Genomic DNA, 21,061 nt, shown 5'->3' with positions numbered 1-21,061 from the left:
AATGTACTGAATATGACCTTTTTTTCCTCAAAATAAAAAGCAGTGCTGACCCAAATCACCTTCTAGGTTAAAATATGAAAGGTACTGCTGTATAGTCAGTAATATACATTTTCTGTTCCATGATTTTCAGCTGATACATTAAGGCATACACATAAATTCTCTTAGGTAATTAGGTCAGTTTACACAGTGTTTTGTTGGGTAAAGCAAATAACTGCTTTACTGGTCAACAGATCTTCCTTCCTGATGGTTGTCAAAATGCTTTCTAGGGTCCAGAGAGATAGTACAGTGGGTAAGGTGCTTACCTTGCCTGTGGATGACCCTAGTTTAATCCTCATGACCATATATGGTCCCCTGAACACCACCAGGAGTGATCATGAATGCCAAGAATAAGCCCTGAGCACTGCTGGGTATGACACTCTTCACACCATGACAACACTGTCCCCTGCCTCCCCAACCCCCATATGCCTTCTATAATAAAGTTCCACTTTATGTTTCTGATCCTGAAAAGAATAACCATAGGAACAGTGTTATAAGGGAAGAGATCAGGGAAGGGTTTGGGGCGGGGGGGAGGGGAGGGAGTAGCTCAAAGGGCTGGAGTGCATGCTCTATATACAGAAGGCCTGGGTTGGATACCAGCACTGTGTGGTTCCTAGGGTGCTGCCAGGTGTGGCCTAAAAAAACAAGGAAAGAGATCATTGGCAAGAGAGACTCATAAATGAATGTTGAATTAAACGGCTCACCCAGAGATGTCTCCAGACCTTGTGCCAGGCTGATTTCACTGGGGTGCCTCAGATGGGAGCAGGTCCTTCCACCTGCCCCAAATGAATCCCAGCAGCCTTGAACCTCCAGAACCCAATGAAAAACCCAGGTCTCAAGGGATCGGAGATGGGCCGCTCTTTCCCATCTCTGCCCCTTTGAGGTCCTTGCTGTCGTGCCCACGAACTGCCTCTGGGTGCCATTTAAGCTCATTAATGGCCATGATCCAGAGACTCACAAATAAATCTTGGAACCGTTTAGCTCATGGCAGAGATGTCTCTGGACCCCAATTATTTAAAATTTTAGAATTCCAGGAGCGACATCTCATGCTATTCATAGCAAGCAATACAAAATAAATTATGTAGCATCTGCCTATGGCAAGCAGGCTTGAGCGTGGTAGGTAAATTTGAAATAATGGTGGTGGGAGGGTGTAATGGTGGTGGGATTTGTGTTGAAATATTGAATGTAATCAATTAGTGTGAACAAACTTTATGAAAATAAAATTTAAAGATAAAAAAAGAGAAAACATTGGCAAAACAACAACAGCCTAGTCAAGGAAAACAAGTTAGATGTTGTAGCAGGTCAGTTGGTGAAGTTTTGACTATATAGTTTTCAAAGTGAAAAGGTTAGAAGGTATTCTTATTTGAGTTTTATTTTGTTTAATGTTAATCAGCAGAGTCTCTGAGGCTTGTAATGCACTGCTGTTAACAGGCATCAAGGGAAATTGCTTTTTTTGTTGCTGCTGAATTAGATGGGCTGAAGATTCATTGACTCCATGAAGAAGGAAACTTATTACTGCATGAAATGAGAGTATGTGGGGCAATCATGAAGCTGAAAAGAAACGTTATTTTAAAATTAAATAACCCAACCTCAGGTGAACCATTTTAACTGCTTCCACATACTACTTAGATATCTTTATCCATTCTTTAACCTGTTTGACGTTTTCCTGGGTAGAAGCAATTATGAATGATGGTTTTCTTTATTTCCAGATATTTAAAAATATGCTCTGTAATATAAATCACCCTACTGGGCTTTTGGTCTCAGACAGGGGATTTGCTAGGGATAGAATTGGAGGAGTTTTGCTTAGAGCAAGTTAGAGGTAAGAAAGGAGGGGCTGGAGTGATAGCACAGCGGATAGGGTGTTTGCCTTGCACGTAGCCGACCCAGGTTCAATTCCCAGCACCCCATATGGTCCCCTGAGCACCGCCAGGAGTAATTCCTGAGTGCAAAGCCAGGAATAACCCCTGAGCATTACAGGGTGTGACCCAAAAAGCAAAAAAAAAAAAAGTACAGCGGAAAGTTTTGGAAAGGAAATTGAAGGAGATGCAGAAACTGATACTCAGAGGCTGATCTCTTGCCCAAGATCACACAGCATAGAAGTAAAAGAATCAAGATTTTTAAATTCTGTTTTTGGATCACACCCAGAGATGCTCAGGGCTCACTCTTGGCCAGTGGTCAGGGATCACTCCTGGTGGGCTCGGTGGACCATAGGTAGTGCTGGAGATCAAACCTCTCTTCAAGGCAAGGGCCTTACCCGCTGTTCTATTTCTCTGGCCCAAGAATCAGGATTTGGGGGGTATGGAGGACAACACCGAGCTATGTTCAAATGTTACTCCTGGCTTTGCACTAAAGAAGGACTCTTGGTAGTGCTCAGGAGACCATATAGGATGCCAGGGATTGAACATGAGTTGGCCATGTGCAAGGCAAGTGCCATACCATTGTACTATTTTTGTTTGTTTGTTTTGGTTTTGGTTTTGGTTACACTCATGGTGATATTCAGGGTTACTCCTGACTCTGTGCTCAGGAATTACTCCTGGCGGCACTCAGGAGACCCTATGGGATTCTAGGAATTGAACTTTAGTTGACCACATGCAAGGCAAGTGCCTTAACTACTGTACTATCTCTCCAGGCCCGAAGAAATAGGATATCTTCTAAAGACTTGCCTCTTACATCATATATGTATGTGTGTATACATCTTATACATATATGTGTATACATATGTATGTATGTATATATGTGTGTGTGTGTTTATATATGTGTGTGTGTATCATGCCATGTTGTTCATAGCAGCAGTGGTACTTTAATGGGGTCTATCAGGCTGCGATAGCCCTGCAGGTAGTGCGTTTGCCTTGAACGCGGCCGACCTGGATTCAATTCCTCCGTCCCTCTCAGAGAGCCGGGAAAGCTACTGAGAATATCTCACCGCACTGCGAAACCTGGCAAGCTAGCCGTGACGTATTGGATATACCAAACACAGTAACAAGTGTCACAATGGAGACATTACCGGGCCCGCTCGAGCAAATCAATGAACAACGGGAGGACAGTGACAGTGACTTCCAGAAGGATTTATATAGCAGTTTTTAAAGATATTCTGTTTCCTTTGAATGTCTTGGTAAGGGAACAATCTCTGTGTTTTAGGCTTCCAGATGAAACTATTATCTTTTGTTTCATGAAAGATCCCAAATGCATCTGTCTATGAGAAATAGCTGGGATTGCTGGAAATTTTATCTTTGGGGATTTGCTCTAAGATTTACACTGGATATAAGGACAAACCCACATTTTCCCCTGAGCTACCTTGCCTTCTGTGTTAAGGTAATATTTCCATGTTTTTCTTAGGTAAATTGGGCATTGGCTGTGTGTCTCAACAGTCATCCACCCAGCACTAGGGTAAAGAAAGCTGCTTTGCAGTCATGAGTCAGATTAAGTTAAAAGTGGACCAATAAATCCCCAGCCAGTTTGCAACTCAGCCTTGGTGTACCATCTGTCCACTGCATTTTGTTTCAGTTTGTATAAGTGACCTCTGTCTTCAGGAGTCAGAAAATGACAGTTGCCTTGAAGGGTGGCCCAGATTTTGCCCTTCGAGGTGCTTTTGGTACAGAGCCGCCCCTCACTGTTGCTGGCTCTTTCCCTTTATTATGACTTGTCAGTTTCTTTTTCTTTTACCATTTGACACTAATTCTTAGCATTAGCAAACTTACCCTGAGAGTATAATGCACTCCCCCACTCTTCCTACCTACGTGGACACAAACCAGAATGGAAGCTTTCTGAAGCTAATCTTTAGAAGGGAGGGCCTAGTGCTCAGGGCCCTGGGAATGACTCTTAGCTGGTGTTGGCTCAATGCTAAGGTCCTATGATGTGATGCCTGAGACCCAATGGTGCTAGGAGCCCTGAGAGCTACACCCAGTGGTGTTCAAGCCCTCCAGGGCTACACCAGCAGATCTGTTGGGGAAGGCTGTGCTAAGGATTAGAACCTCACATATGGCAGTGCATATACCCCTGACCTTTGAGCTACCTCCCCGGCTCCTAGATTACTTTAATAAAATAATACCAGGAAGGATCAGAGAGAGTAAGGTGTTTGCATTGCACATGGTCAACCTAGGTTTGATTCCCCCATCCCATCACCTGCCCTCATCCCCAGCGGGGAAAAAAAAATCAAAAAGCTTTTTTCCTACTGCCCAGGTATGATCAGTTATGATGTAAGAGACTGAGAAAGCTTTCATTTTACTGTTTTCAGTGACAACTTTTGTTTTTCCTTTGGAAAACAACTGTTCATGTCAAAACCACCTTTTATTTTTTTCTGGAGTTGTTGATTAAGCATTTTTTAATTGTTATTTTCATACTTTGGAAGGATGCTAATCTTGGATCTCCTTACTTGTGATGGAACTAAATGAAAACCCTTTTTAGGGCTGGAGAGATAGCTCTACGGGCTGAGTTCATGCAGAGCATACTTTGCATGTCGGAGGTCTGGGTTCACTTCCTGGAATGCAACCCTGAGCACCACAGTGCACTCCATCAGCACCAACAAAGACACTTCTTTACAATAATACAGCAGGTAGGGCATTTTCCTTGCATGCAGCTGACCCGAATTTGATCCCAGTACTTTTTATCATACCCTGATTTCCACTAGGTGTGATTCCTGAGCTCAGAGCCAGGAGTGAGCCCAGAGCACAACCAAGTGTGGCACCCCCCAAAAATCAACAGACAAAAACCCTTCTGAGACTAATCTTTCAATATGCCAGACATTTTGCTAAAGACCTGAGAATTTATTGGTGAGCAAAATTAATATGGTCCGTGCTCTCATGAAGCACTTAATTCAGTTTGATAAGAGCTGGATGAGGAGCAGTTAAAATTAAATTCTTTGGGACTGAGGAGATAACTCAGAGAGCTAGATCACATGCTTTGCATGCAGGAGGCTTGGATTTAGTTTCCGGTACTGCATGAACCCCCAAGCATCTTGATTACCAAATAAGGAGTAGTCCCTCATTACCCAGCGTGGCCCAATAATAAACAAAATAGAAAGTATCTTTCCTGGGTCAGAGTGATAGTACAGCAGGTAGGGTACATACCTTGCATGTGTCTGACCTGGGTTCTATCCCTGGCACCCCATAAGGTCCCCTGAGCCCCACTGGGAGTGATCCCTGAGCACAGTCAGGAGTAAGCCCTGAGCACAGTCAGGAGTAAGCTCTGAGTACCGCCAGGTGTGCTCCCTTATCCCTCAAAAAACCCCAAAGCTCTAACAAAGTTATCAGTGAGCACAGTACCCTGAGTTCTGTGAATGTTTTGGAGAATTAGATGCCAGTTCGCACCAGTCCCTGTTCAGGGTTGCTGCTTAACAAGGAGTTCTGGAGGCTGAAGCTGAGACTGGGTGATGGCTCAAAGGGCAGGAGCACATGCTTTGCCACCCCCAGGACTGCAGGCCCTTCTTCCCCACCATCCCTGGGAGAAGCTCCTGAGCACCACCAGCTGTAGCCCCTTCCCACCAAAAAATAAGGAGGAGGAGGAGGAGGAGGAGGAGGGAAGAAGAAGAGGAGGAGGAGGAGGAGGAGGAAGAGGAGGAGGAGGAGGAGGAGGAGGAGGAGGAAAGAAGAAGAAGAAGAGGAAGAGGAGGAGGAGGAGGAGGAAGAGGAAGAAGAAGAAGAAGAAGAACAACAACAACAACAACAACAACAACAACAACTAGACAAGGAGACTTTAATTTTAAGTATTTTTTATTGAGGTACTGCCAGGGACTGAACCCAGATCAGCTGCGTTACAAGACAAATGCCATAACCGCTGTCCTATCACTCTGGCTCTGACAAGGAGACTTTTAACATGTACAACACTGTTTTTTAAAATACATTCATAAGATTAGACTGCCATCATCACACTCTAATTTGAGAATATTTTCTCTTTCTACATTAGGTACTCAAATTAGTAGTCTTTTTTTTTTTTTTTTTTTTTTTTGCTTTTTGGGTCACACCAGGCAATGCACAGGGGTTACTCCTGGCAGTGCTCCAGGAACCATATGGGATGCTAGGGATCGAACCCGGGTCAGCCACATGCGAGGCAAACGCCCTACTCGCTGTACTACAGCTCCAGCCCCAGTAGTCAATTCTTAATCCTCCTTTAACCCTTCCTTCAGCCCAAGCAACCACTTACCTTTCTAACTCTGTAACTTTGCCTGTTCTGTACTTTCCCTTTAAATGGAATCATACACTATATGGCCTTTGTGTCTAACTTATTTCACTTAATGTATTCTTATGGTTCATCGTTATTGTAACAGTTTGTGGTTTCATCATTCTTTTTATGGCTTAATATTTTATTATGACAGTTCCACGTTTTGTTTATCCATTCCTTAGTTGATGAGTATTTGTGTTATTTCTACATTTTGGCTACTGTGATTAATTTACCTAAGAATATTTGTAAATCAGTTTTTGTATGGACATAATATTTTCATTCTTGGGGAATATATCTCAGACTGATTTCTGGATCCTTCTGGTAACTCTATATAAATATGAGGAAATGCTAAGCCACTTTACCTGCTACTGTTTTACAGTTGATCTTTCACTGTTTCACCGTCTCACCAGCAATGTATAAGAGTTCTGATTCCTCCAGGACCTTGTTGGCACTTACTGCTATCGTTTTTATATACCCATTCTGGTGAATGTGAAGTGATATCTTATTGGAATTCCTGATTATACGTGTAATTTGCAAATGCAGTCTCTTATTCTTTGGGTTGTCTTTTTACTTTCTGATGGTATCATTTAAAGCACAAAAGTTTTCAAGCTTGACCTACTTTTCTTTTTAATTTAGTTTTTATTGAGGTACTGTGTGTTTTAGAAATACAGTATCGCAACAGCTACATTCACCGCCAGAGTGCCAATATTCCTCCACCAGAGTCCATTGGACCTTCTTTACCCTTGGAGCCTATCACGCCCCTGCACAACCATGGTACCCTCAGTTCTGTGGTCTAATCTAAAGGTTTGCTTCTGTTGGACATTTTCTGTTCCCTTACTTTGAATCTTTATTTCTCACATATGAGTAATGTCCCATTTCTTGACCTACTTTTTCTTTTGTCACTTGTACTTTGGCATCTTATCTAAGAATGCCTAACCCAGCATCATGAATGTTGTATTATATATATTTTCTTTTAAGATTTTAAAATAGTTTTTAAAAATATGTAAATAGTTTAAAATAATAGTCTAAAAAATGAAAACAAAAATGTTTACAGTTTTTTGTTTATTTGTTTGTTTTGCTTTTTGAGTCACTCCCGACTATGCACAGGGTCTACTCCTGGCTCTGCACTCAGGAATTACTCCTGGCAGTACTCGGGGATCCATATGGGATGCTGGGAATTGAACCAGGTGGGCCACATGCAAGGCAAATGCCCTACCTGCTGTATTATCGTTCCAGCCCCAAGTTTACAGTTGTTGTTTTTTTTTGACTTTGTAGATGCTAAGTTTATAGTTTTTAAGCTGGAGAGATAGTACAGGGAGTAAGACACTTGCCTTGAATGAGGCTGACCCTGATTCAGCCCCTGGGAATACATATGGTCCCATAAGCACTGCCAGAGGTGATCTCTATTCACAGAACCAGGAGTAAGCCCTGAGTTCTGCCAACTGTGGTTTAAGCCCCACCCCCAGCAACAATAAAAAAGAACTTTATACTTTTTAATGTATTTATTTACTTTAGTTTGGGAGCCAGACCTGGTGGTGCTCAGGGGATACTTCTGGATCACTACTCCAAGGGCACTTCTAATCGTTGCTTGCTCAGGAGGACCATGGGGGGTGCTACTGAATTAATAAAATATTTGAACTCCAGGTGAGCACCTTGGCCAAGTATACAAGTACCATAACCTAATGTGCAACCCTAGTCATTGCAGCAACAACATAAGCAGAGAGCAGGGAAGAGAAGGAGTGGGGGTTGAAATTTAAAGGGAAGAATTATAAAACGTGAAATCATTGTCTTTACAGAGTGTAGATTCACTTTTCCTATAACTGAGTTCTAACAAATTGATTTGCTTACTGTATTTCTTCCCTTCGATCCTATCGTTTTTGGGTGCTAGACCCTAGGACTCACAGTCTAAGTTGATACTGTTGTGAGGCTTGGAGGGATTCTCAGTTCCTTTAACCTACTCCCTCAATATTTTTATTAAGATTGGGTTTTCATTCCTGATTATGGACTGTGGTGCTCCTCCCAAGTTCCTCAGACTTTACTATCTGAATAAGAAAAGTATTTGACTCCCACTTGGTTACAAATTCTTTCTGACTTTGGATTTATTTAGACCCAGCCACAATCTTAACTTGAAAACAATATCTCTACCCTTCTTGGTATTTTCTGGGAAAATATTGTTACCAGAACTTGCCTCTTGTTCCTGACCCATTTCTATCCTATTTGATTTATTCATTCATTGAATATTTATTGAGTACCAGCTGTGTACCAGGAATTGCACTAGATATTTGACATTGCTTTATTACATAAATGTTGTAAAAGTCCTCCCAAGATTTAGTTACACTTCAACAACAAACATTTGTGTGCTTCTAATGTGCTGTTCCTAGGTATTGTGTTTAGTAATATGATAGGTATTATTCCTACTTTATTCCTCTCATGAGACATAGACTTCCAGAAATTACTCAAAATCACAAGTGATCAAACTAAGATTCCAAATCATGATTTGTTTCTGATTTATACTTTTGTTACTTGAATTTGGTTAAATAGTTTATAATTATTGCAATTTTATTAATATTATATTTATTTATTACACATAAAAGTTTATAAAGTTTTGGGGAAATAATTTTAAAATTATAGAAAAAAGCAAAAATAATACACAGAGTCAGTTCCATACTATGTTGAAATTCTTCCTTCCTCTTTCTGGTCTAGGGTCCAATACGGAGTCCTATATTATGCTTAGTTATCATGTCTCCCCCATATGCTCTGGTCTATAACAGATTCTCAAACTTCATTACTCAAAATGCTGACAGTTAATTTATCATGTGTCTTTACTGTAAAGCTACTCTTTTTCCCTTTGGTTATTTTATTCTTTGGAAATAAGTCAGTAGGCCTAGCCCCTCCACCTCACTGTTGGAATGGGTATTATTAAACCACCTCAGAAAGGGGACAGAATGTCTGCAGCAAAATTTGAAAATATTCTCTTAAAAGAATTTATTTCTTCTCATATGTGGGGGTTGGGTGGGGGGAAGGTTTGGGCCACACTCGCGGTATTCAGGGCCTGCTCCTGGCTCTGCACTCAGAGATCACTCTTGGTGGTGCTCAAGGAACTGTATGTATGTGGTACTGATGATCCAACTGGGGTTTGTCATGTATAAAGCAAGTGTCTTAACCTACAGCCCCTTTCTCATTTAATTATTTTTATTTTATTTTGACTATCTCTGCAGTCCCTCTTCTCATTTATTTAGTCATTTTTATGTAAGTATGAACTCAGGCTTAAAAAAAAAACATTTTTTTTCCCTGTTGTACCAAACAAGAAGTGACAAGGACCTATTACCAAGGCATTGGTTTTAGGGAAATTTATTTCAGATTTTAGCAATTTTTAAGAGGCCAACTTGGTAGAATTTGGTGACCTTGAGTAGGAGAGAGTGGTGGAGTTTTTAAAAGAGCAATCAGTTTTGATTTAAATCACCAGAAGTAAAATTTTGGTTTCAGATATTAATAAGTATAAAGATTGGTTCTGAGTTTAGATCATCTCAGGGTCTTCAGAGGCTGTTTTTTGGTCTAGAGTCTGTTAGCCCAATTTGACTGAATGAGTCTCCCAAGTCAGAGTGGCCTTTTCTTTCTGATTGAAACGCCAGGGCCCCCTAGTGGACAGCCCCCTAGGTCCTGTTGTTATATTCAGGTCGCCTGGTTTAGGGTTGCTTTCTTTGTGGGGTTTCATTTTTTTGTTTGTTTGTTTTTTTAATCCAGTGTTGGGATCTCCCCTAGTTTATTTGCAGAGCAGAGATCCTTGATACTGTTGTTGTTGTTGTTGTTGTTGTTGTTGTTATTGTTGTTGTTGTTGTTGTTATTTTGGACCATACCTAGTGGTTCTCAGGGCTTACTCCCCTCTACTCAAAACTAACTCCTGGTGGGCTCAGAGGACTTTATGGGGTGTCGGAGATTGAACCCAGGTCTGCCACATGCAAGGCAAGTGCTTTGCCTGCTTTACTATCTCTCCGGCCCCTAGTTCTATTTCTTTCTCTAATAAATTTTCTAACCTTTCTCATTTCAAAGTTTGCAATTTACCTTCTCTGTGATCTCACTTGATAAGATGATGGTTTCCCTTTTATAGTTATTGCCATATGCTAGTACTCGCAATCAGAGCATATACATACATTGTTTGTAGCCACATCTTGAGGTTGGGGGTAACTCCTAGAAGTACTTTAGAGATCATGTGGTACCGGGAGCAAACCCAGGCCTCCTGTATGCAGCACATGCATTGCAGCCTATTGAGCTGTCTCTCCAGCCCTCAGTATTTGTCTTTGACCTCAGTGTCCTCTTCCATTAAGTGCTATATTAACATTAATTCTTTGTTTCAGAGCCATCATCAACCACTTTAACCCCAAAATTGAATCTTACGCTGCTGTGAATCACATATCCCAGTTGTCAGAGGAGCAGGTAAGCCACTGCTTTTCCCAGAATGACCTGTGTGGTAGCTGAGATTGAGGGGTTCCCTTTCTCTGACAGCAGAGGATTCTGTAACTGAGTGTCTAGTGGGAGAGACAAGTGCCAGGCTGCTAAGAGGAATTAGTAAGGGATTTGTTGATAGTACTTTAAATAGCATATGGCTTCTGCTTTGTGCTCTATGAGGAGTTTACTTAATTGCGTAGAAAATATGTAGGTGAAAATTTGGTGAATTATTATTTTAGAGTGGGTGAGAAGTTTTTTTTTTAAACTTTAAGGAGAGAGTCATGTTGGTTTTTGAAAGTAAAAAAATGAAAATTTAGAATAGAATGAAACTGCCAGTTAGAAAAAACTTTAGTTCAGCTTAATTAATGTTTTTTTGGAGGGGTTCTTGTAAATAGAGCCCTTATCAGTGCATATTTCTCTAAAAATTGAGTTCTGTTTACCTTAAGCATTTATTTCTGAGCCAGTTTTTATATGGTATGAAGATGTATTTAGCCTTGTGTATATGTGTTTGTTTTCCTTGAGTTTGCCCTGGTTTTCCCTTCCCACAAAGTGCCTGTCCTCAGCTCTGAGTTTATATAAAGTACAGATGGGGCTTTAGCATGGCTTGGGATTGAACTTGATGTTTCAGAATGAGACTCTTGAGCCCTAACAACACAAAAGCACAAAATGAGAGGACTGTACACAGTTCCTCTTCCTTCCTACCCTCCTCCCTAGTGGGAGGGCTTAGGGTGTCTACAAGGTGAGGGTCCACATTTACGTCTTGCTAGCAAAAAAGCTATGTGTTTCAGTGTTCTAGAGCCTGCTTAGTCTGACCCAGTGAAGCACCAAGCAAGCCTTTTCCTAACAGAAGTGCCTCAGTATGCCTACTAGTGGCTCTTTGCTCAGCCAGATGGATAGGATCTATTAGTCTATCAGTTGTTTCCTTTGACATATCTGTTCTCTTGATGAGGCCAGCTGTGTACCCATCCTCATATTTAAACTGCATTTATAAATGGACTTCATTTCCTTTTGTCCTCTTTTGCTTATGGAGTAGACCTGAGACCTGCTCTTTAATGCTCTTCTGTGAAATGCTTTGGAGATACTACCTTTCACCTTTTAGGTCAGTTCAAAGAAGTTTTATTGTATCAAACTATAGTTTAACAGATTGAACATCTTGAGTCTTGTATACTCAAAAGGGTTACTTTCTTACCATCATCAGTTCTGACTAGTCCAAAAGCTTTGCTTAAAAAATTAAGAAGGAAGACAATTTTCTCTGCCAGCCACGTGCTGTATTCATCCCCTCAGCAGCTTGGGAAGGTCAGGCTGAAGTCTTTCTGCAGCAGTTGCAGTCACAGACCAATAATAAAAATCCGATCTGGCGCATGAGGCAATCTGGAAGAGGATGATTAGCAAACACATGTCCTCACCCTCCTTCAACTTCTTTCAAAGTTAAATGAAGTGATGAAAGTGACTCTCAAAAGAGTACACGGGCCAGAAAGGAGACAATTTCTGTGTAGAGGGAAAGTGTCCAAGCCTATTCAGGAATGGGGGAGGGAGAGCAGCTCCCTCAATAATAATTATATGCCTGCTGTAAACATGACGTGATGCTGAGTATGAATGAATCCAAGTGTAGTTCTGACTCTCGGAGAATGTGTATACTCGTTACCTCTCTTACCAATCCTTTTTACTTGGGGAGCAGAGGAAGGATGATAATATTTTGGGACCCTTTTCAAAACTGCCCTCAAAATAGTTGTTGCTTCTGTGATGTGAAGGGTGCTAAATGAAAGCATTAGGGTGTACTTGGTTTTATTCTTAGCCCTCTCAGATTAGAAGTATTTGGCTGCTCTGTTAATCGCCAGCATGTGTTGGGGCTCTTCTCTCTTCACTTATGAACTAATGTCACTTAATGTTAAGTGTATTCACAGCTTTCCGAAGAGCCCAGCAGTTTTAGCAGCAAACTAACTAGTAAGAAAAGAATCAGGATCTTAATCCCCAAGTAGATTCTAAAGTACTCCTAAAATAAAATCCAACCACCGCAGATAGGTGTTAACTGGAATTCATAGCACTTGCTAAGGTAGCAGTCAAGAGAAGACTCTTGGCTAGAACTGCCTGCTGTTTTCTCTGACAAGAGATAATTTTTTAATTCTGACCACCACATTCCAGCTTCTTTTTGAGGCCTTTCAATGTGACACTTGTAAATCCATCCTTACTTTATTTTCAGAAACCCAGTATCTCATATTGGGGTTTCTTTTCAGATGTCCAGAAGATAGATGACTTTTTTTGTTAATTCTCATTGACTTCATGAAGGGCAAAGCTTTTTAATCAGTTAATTTCCTCAGCATGGCTGATTATGCACTTCCAAGTGAATAAACTGCGTGAATTTTTATATTGTATATTTGGGATTGATTGTAAAACTTTATTTTATGTATGTGGGGTAAAATATATGTATTTACCATTTAAATCTTTTTTTTTTTTTGGTGGGGGGTACATCTAGCAGTCAGTGCACAGGGGTTACTCCTGGCTCTAAACTCAAGAATCATTGCTGGCAGTTTGCAGGGACTCTGTGGGATGCTGGGGATTAAACCCAGGTTGGCCACTTCCAAGGCAAGCTCCCTACCTGCTGTACTATCTTTCCCCTAATTTTTTCTTTTTTAATTTTAACATAGGATTTACACCAGAGGGTACTCAGGGCTTACTCCTAGCTCTGTTCAGAGATCACTTCTGGCAGTGCTTAGATGGGACCATATGTGGTACCAGGGATCAAACTGTGTCAGCCACTTGCAAGACAAGTGCCTTACCAACTATACTATCTCTTTGGCTCTTGTCATTGAGTTTTAAGACTTATTTATCTATCCTGGATAGTAATCACTCATCACATATGTGACTTGTAAATACTTTATTCTTATGGGTGAGATGTTTAGTCAAAACACGTATTGACTACGTGTTTCTTAATGCATTAAAGTTTTTTGTTTCAGTGAAGAACTAGTCTATTTTCCTTTTGCTGCCTGTACTTTTGGTGCCATATCTAAGAAATTATGATCAAGGCTGGAAAGACTATATAGGAGTTAAGTCTTTCCTGGCACACAGCCAACCCTAGTTCAAATCCCGGCACCACATACAGTCCCATGAGCACCATCAGGAGGAGTGATACTGTGAACAGTGTGGAGGAATGACTCCTGAGCATCACTGGATATGACCTTAAAAAAAAAACAGAATGGCAAAAATAAAATAAATAAGAAATGTAAAGAATAGTCAAAAGATTTGAGAAATGTTTCAACAAATACAGATGACCAGTAAAACACGTGAAAAAAATGTCAGCAGCCATAATTATTGGGGAAATGTAAGTCAAAGCCACAGTGAGGACCAGGGAACTAGCTCAAGTGATTGAGCGCAGGCCTAATCTGCACAAGGCTATCCGCCTCCACCAGGCAGCATTTTTCTGGTCTTGGTGGCCCCGGAACATCCATGGGTATTAGAAAATAAGAAAACAAGAACACCACTAGAAAACAAGAACACCAGGACCAGGGAGCAGAGTGCTTGCTGTATATGCAGGTTTGAGCTCTAGCCCTAGAGTGACCCTATAAATAAAACATGGGAGTAGCCCCTAGGAACTGGTGAGTGTGGACACAAAGCAAAACAAGACCAAAAAAGGAAGAAAAGAGAAGAAGTCATAGCCAAGTCTAAGTTCATATTTTCCTTCATACTATTTGTTTTTTTTTTTGTTTTTGTTTTTTTTTTTTTTTTTGGACCACATCCAACAGTTGTGGTGCTAGGGCTTACTCTTGGCTCTGTACTTAGGGATCACTCCTGGCAGTACTTGGGGACCATTTGTAGGTCAGCATCCAAACCAGGTTGGACACGTACAAAGCAAACACCATGCCCTCTGTACTGTATCTCCAGCTCTGTTTCCAGTCTCTTTGATATATGCCATTCTCACCATATATGCTAGATGATCTCTCATTGTTTTTTTTGATTGTTGTTTTCCTAACAGTAAGTCAGGATAAACATTTTTTGATACAGTCTGCTGGCCATCTCTCTGTCCTCTCTGGGGAAGTGTCTGTTCATTTCCTTTTCCCCTTTTGGGAGGATGTGGGGAGTGGGAAAGTGAGGCCACACTCAGCAGTGTTCAGGGACTGTTCCTGGCTCTGCACTCAGGAGTGACCCCTGGCAGTGCTGGGGCGGGGGGTGTCCATATGTAGTGCTGGGGATTCAAACCAGGGTCAGCAGAATGCAAGGCAAGTGTCTTAACCCCTATAAATTTGTCCAGGCCCTTCTCCCCATTTCTAGATGTGGTTATTAGTTTTGTTGCTGAGCTTTATGTGTAGTTTATATATATTTGATATTAGCCCTTTATCTTATATGTGATGTGCAAATACTTCCTCCCATTCTGTAGGGTGTCTTTGTCTTAGTCCCAGTTTCTTTTTTCCTTTATTTTTAAAAAAATTTTTTAAACTTACATTGTGTTGTATGATACACATAATACTTTAAAGTCCTAATGTAATACATAGAAAATCAACAGCTGTAATTAAATACGTGTTCTAAGAGCTCCTTTATTCTATTTGAAATGAAACTAATTTCGTGTGAATTGGAGGTTTTTTAATGATTTTTTTTTTTTTTTTGCTTTTTGGGTCACACCCGGCGATGCACAGGGGTTACTCCTGGCTCATGCACTCAGGAATCACTCCTGGCAATGTTCAAGAGTTTCCTTTTCCCCTTTTGGGAGGATGTGGGGAGTGGGAAAGTCAGGCCACACTCAGCAGTGTTCAGGGACTGTTCCTGGCTCTGCACTCAGGACCCTTTGGGATGCTGGGAATCGAACCCAGGTTGGTCACGTGCAAGGCAAACGCCCTACCCGCTGTACTATCACTCCAGCCCCGGTTTTTTAATGATTTTTAATTTTTTTTTTAAATTGAATCACTTTTTGTTTGTTTGTTTGTTTTGGAAGGGGGCCACTCCCAGCAGTGCTCAGAGCTCAAGTTATTTCTGGAAATGCCCCGAGGGTCATTTGTAGTGCCAGGGATCAAACTGGGGTTGGCTGACAAGTGCAGACAGCCAACCCCACTTCAATTTCTCTCACTGTATGGTCCTCCAAGCACCATCCAGAGTGACTCCTGAGCACAAAGCCAAGAATAGTCCTTGGGTACTGCTAGGTGTGATCCAGAAAACAAATTAATAAAGACAGTTAACCAGGGTCTAGGGACGGAGGGTGGGAGTGCATCATTTACACATGGGGATCTCAGCCCCCACACCATGTGATTTCTGTGGCCCGTCTTCTTCACCCCCTCCCTGCACCCCCACACCACTAGGAGCAAACCCCAACCACCAGGCCAGGAATAGCAGTCACCAAGCATCACCAGGTATTGTCCATATAACCACACATAACAAAATGTTTTGCCTTAGTTGGTTTGATATGTGCAGTAATGTTAACTATGTGGTTACTATTGTGTAACCGATCTCTAGAATTATTTCATCATTAAAAGCTGAGATTCAGGAGCTTGGACAAATACAGCGGGTACTTGCTTTGCATGCTGCCTACCCAGGTTTGATCCCACGCTCCCAATATGGTCCCCCAAACACCACCTGAAATAATCCCTGAGCACAGCCGGATATGGCCCAAAAAGGGGAAAATAAAAGAGTTTTAGCTTTATAGTTGTTGATTCCTTGGCTTGTATGTAAGTGGCTGAAGTGAGTGGTGGTAGGAGAGTAATTTGTAGGATTGGACATGTGTGATTCCACCGTGGCTGCCAGCCTGAGGCTAAGTGACTCTCACAGTACTTGAGTTTACCTTTGACCGTATTAGACCAAGCCCATGTGAGCCAGCTATAGCATACCTCTGGATGGGAAGAATTTGGGGAGAATCAAGATGGATGAAGCAGGGCTTTCTGTGCAGAAGGTATGCGTAATTCAATTTCCCCATGGGAGTCAGCTATATAAGTCCTCCCTAGGGCAGTTACCTCTGAGAGCCACTTTGATGTTTTCTCCTTTAAAAACAGTGCTTTAGCCACCATGCATAGCAGCTTTGGCAGACAGACCTGCTCGAGAACTGACTTAAGACTCCCACAGTAGCCATAACTCAGATTGCTGTACTTGACATCATGGTTTTGTAGAACAGCTGTAGTTTTGCATGGCCTCTCTGGAGCCCTGATGAATGGCTGTGGTGGCAGCACTTACTGAGTGAGGGCATACGGCACGGGTGCTGGCTGACCCTGTCTTCCTTGTTGCTTTGTTTAGAGCGTGGCATTTCAGTTGCCCTGTTGTTTGACAGGAGGAAAAAATGGTGTGAGTTGTTTGTTTACCATATTCACTAAAGCTGGAAAGACAGAGTGCCAGAGGGATTTTCTTACAAGCTGCTTAACTACAAATCAACTTTATTTTATGTGTATATATATATATATGTATATATGTGTGTGTACATATATACATATACATATATATGGCATCTGACATGGTGTACATCAGCAGGTCAGCTCACTATATGCCACGAAGATGGCTACACTTGGAACAGAAGGTTAGCCTTGACTGCCAGAACCCCTGGAGTGATAAGAAAGTAATTTGGATTTAAAGTGGATACAAATAGGGGCTGGAGATATAGTACAGTGGGTATGTTGCTTGCCTTGTGTGTGGCCAACCCAGGTTTGGTCTCCAGCACCACATATGGTATCCTGGGCCTGCCAGAAGTGATCCCTGAGTACAGAGCTAAGAGTAACCCTGAGCACCTTCTGGTGTTTGTCCCCACCCCTCCAAAAAAAGAAATGAGGGGCATCTTTGTTGTCCTTTCCAACATTTAAGAAGGTCATGCGAAAAATAAAGCTCTTCATACTAAAGGAATATAGTTACTTTTTTTCTTGGTGAATCAGGCCCTCATACCTGAAAAGCATGCTCTCTACCACTGAATCACATTTCTAGCCTCACATAGTGACTTTTTAAAATGTCTTGGGGGAGCTGTAGAGATCAAGTACAACAGGAGGTAAGGTGCTTCCCTTGCATACTGCCAACCCAGGTTTAATACCCAACACTGGCATGGCATATGATCCCCCAAGCACCACTGCGAGTGATCCCTGAGCATAGCACCAGGAGTGAGCCCCGAACAACACCAGTATAACCCCCCACCAAAATAATCTTTGGGCTACCGGAAAGATATCATAGTTGTTGAGGTCCATGCCTTGCACATACCTGCCCCTGCTTCAACCCTGGCATCATTTAGTAAAGTTCTCGAGGCCCCTCAGTACCTCCAGGTGGCTCTGGTAATCTGCGTCATTGCAGGGTCCAAGCAGTACTGCATTGAACCATCAGCCCCAGTGGCCAAGAACAGTGAGGGCAGGTTCCCCAAAACAAAAACCATGTTGATAGTGTTGATGTTGTTTCTTGGTGGCAGAATGCTCGCCTCCTGTGTATGAGGTCTTTGGTGTGACCCCTGGCACTGGGATACTAGGATGAGGAATTTTTAGGGTCAGGAATGTGGCTCAAGTGGTAGAACCTAAGCCTTTGTGTGTGCAAGGCTTTTGGTCCCCCCACTCCACAGCCCTCCTCCCAGCACTGCCAGGTATAGTCTTGTGTCCCCAGGGCAAGCACCACCAATTGTGGCCCAGTACCCCCAGCACTGCTAAGAGTGCCTACCGCCAAACATTTTCATTAATTTATTTTAGATTATATGTTTGTTTTTCACAGCATAAAAGGTAGCACAATTAATTTTAGTTGTTTTTAAAGTAGTAGTTCCATTTGTTTAAAATGAACAAACTATAGGGGTTGGAGCAATAATACAATAGGCACAGTGTTTGCCTTGAACACAGCCAGCCCAGGTTTGATCTCCAGCACCCTACATCTTCCCCTGAGCACCACCAATCACCTGGAGTGATACATCCCTGAGACAGGAGTAAGCCCTGAGTGCTGCTGGATGTGCCCTAAAAACCAAAAGAGCAAAATATAAGAATCTCAGGGGGAGAGAGAGATCAGCCAACTGAGCCAGGGGGCACACGCTGCCAGGAATGTGCCACAAGAACAGAGCCAGGCATAACCTCTAAGCACCTCACACACATATTGCGTGTGTGTGTGTGTGTGTGTGTGTGTGTGTGTGTATTAGTAAGAAAATTTTATCCATACATACAGAAAGAGAAATAGTGAGAATGAATCTTAAAATTAATGCCCTGCAGTCAGGCTGTTTGAGTAAAGAGATCTCTGGTGATGACCTCAGCTCTCCACCTCTGTCACAGACTGCATTTTCTCCAGTTAGGCATGAATTTAAAATGCCCATCATATAAACTTCTGATCACCCTCAGTCAGGCTCCACTGCCAAGGAAGTGTCGTTGGCAGTACACTCAGGGAATGTTAGAACTTGCAGAGATTCCAGTATTGCCAGTTTTCCAAAAGGTTATAGGAGACCGCAATCCTTGCTTTTTTGCTTTCACCCAAGAAAGATCCACCATGCCAGTTATGGAATGGAAGTGTATATATAGGTCTCCCCTCTTCCGTCCTCTAGCCACCCCCTTCCTTCCAAAAGTATCCTTGGGAATTTTTATCTCCCACATGACCTCCTTCTCAGGACGTGTCTCAGAACTCCATGAGATATGTGCAGAAGAGCACTGTTTGCCAGTGTGTAATATCAGAGACCAGAAGTTTTCCTGGAAAATTATTCTGTTTTAAGTTAATTGGAAATATTTTAAGCTATCATATACAGTGGTCCTGCTCTTAGAAAGTTGTAATCTTAAAAATGACTCACCCAGAACCAAGGAAAAGACTCAAAGAGTTGGAGTGTGTGCTTTGTGTGAAGAAGACAAGTTCAGTTGTTGGCACTGTACTACCCCCCTGAGCACTGCACTGTGTGACCCAAAACAAACAGAAGACCGAGCCAGTTAGAAGGGAAACTATGGAGAACCCACAAATAGAATTTCTCTTCAAAAATTTTGTTCAAGGGTCAGAAAGATAGCTCAGTGGGACGAAGCATATGTTTTGCATACAAGGGACCCCAGATTTGATCCCTGGCACCACATAGTCTCCCAAGTACCACCAGGTATGACCTATATAGACATGAAAATGATTCTGTTAGGAGGATAGGTGAGAGACCCAGACCATATTATGTGGTGAGTTAAGAGCGGAGGTGGAGTTTTTCTGTCAAACTCAGATGTGTTGTGTTTCCAAGGGGAAAATCCTTAGAATGAGGAGACATGTGCCTCCTGATTTGTGCTGCACAATGTCCTGCCTGCAGCAAGTCCCAGAGAAGGAGATGGCCTGACATGGTACCCCACCCCACTGGCGTCTCTGCTGCTCAGTGTGATCAGAAGCCTTGACTATGTATGCGGGGTAAGGAGCCTGACATGTAGCATCTGAAATTAGTGAAAAGAAAGCTTCACAAAGGGTGTCTAGGGCTTCAACTGAATAAAGTCAGAGAGATTGGGGCAATTAATTGCCCAGGGAAATTAAAGAAAGTCACTGTCACCGTGCCCTTAACCAGCCTCTTACTAATTACCCACTGTGAGGTTCATTATCTGGTCCACCTTGCTGAAGGACAGAGCCAGTCTTTCAGATCAGTCTCAGGGCAGCGAAGGGTCCTATGGTAGCGGGCCTAAAAGATACAGATGGCCTGGGAGAACTGGCCAGCTTAATTGGTTCTGAAATTGAGCTTGAGCCTAAGTATACTAGATGAAAACAGAAAGACTCCTGCATTTTATACGCAAAGTGACCACGAAGGGAAACCCTATCAATAGACATCATCTCTTTTAGCCTAGAGATATGTGTTCCTCTTTAGATTCTTGTTTTCAATTTTGTTTGACACTTAAAATATTACTTAATTTTTTTATTGAATTACTATGAGATAGACCATTAAAAGCTAATCATGATTGGGTTTCAGTCATAAAATGTTCCAACACTCATCTCTCCACCTGTGTACACTTACCACCACAAGTGTCCCCAGTTTCCCTGCCCCAACCCCTCCAAACTTCCCTTCCCCTGCCTTCTTCTATGCAGGTACCTTTCTTCTGTCTCTGTCTCTGTCTTTGTCTCTGTCTCTCTCTGTCTCTGTCTCTCTCTCTCTCTCTTTCACACCTCGTGCATTATGGTTTGTAATTCAGGTGCTAAGAGGTCATCGTGTTTATTCAGGACATTCAGTAGTCCACCTGTACCTTCCTGATAAAAATACTTGTTTTTAATTTAATCAGATGATTGTACCCTGGAGAGGTTGTTTTTGATAGAAAGTCACTATAGAAAAGTGTGACGGGGTGGGGGGGGGGGGGAGAAAAAGGGAGGGAGGTGAGAGAGAGGAGGGAGGTGAGAGAGAGGAAGGGAGAGAGAGAAAGAGAGAGAGAGAGAGAGAGAGAGAGAGAGAGAGACACCATATGGTTCTCTGAGCACTTCCTGGGTCTGTGGTCAGGGCTCACTCCTGGCAGTGCCCGGGAGAACATATGTGGTGCTATCAAACCTAGGGCCTCACAAGTGCAAAGCATGTGGTGTT

The 21,061-nt window shown here is 42.2% G+C and overlaps 1 protein-coding gene across 2 annotated transcripts in view; it reads left to right on the top strand.

Moving 5' to 3' along the window:
- The window catches only part of ARMH3 (armadillo like helical domain containing 3), a 207,140-nt gene that overhangs the window by 169,202 nt on the left and 16,877 nt on the right, over positions 1–21,061 (top strand). Inside the window, exon 24 of one of the 2 annotated variants that reach the window (XM_056120515.1) lies at positions 10,548–10,626. The exons of the other annotated variant lie outside the window; for it this stretch is intronic. Coding sequence (XP_055976490.1) covers positions 10,548–10,626 — 79 coding nt within the window. The remainder of the gene's footprint in view (positions 1–10,547; positions 10,627–21,061) is intronic. 2 annotated transcript variants of the gene reach the window in all.

Source organism: Sorex fumeus, unplaced genomic scaffold (genome assembly GCF_029834395.1).
Source record: "Sorex fumeus unplaced genomic scaffold, SorFum_2.1 ptg000043l, whole genome shotgun sequence".
Lineage (NCBI taxonomy): Eukaryota > Metazoa > Chordata > Mammalia > Eulipotyphla > Soricidae > Sorex > Sorex fumeus.
This window is presented reverse-complemented; position numbering and strand designations above follow the sequence as displayed.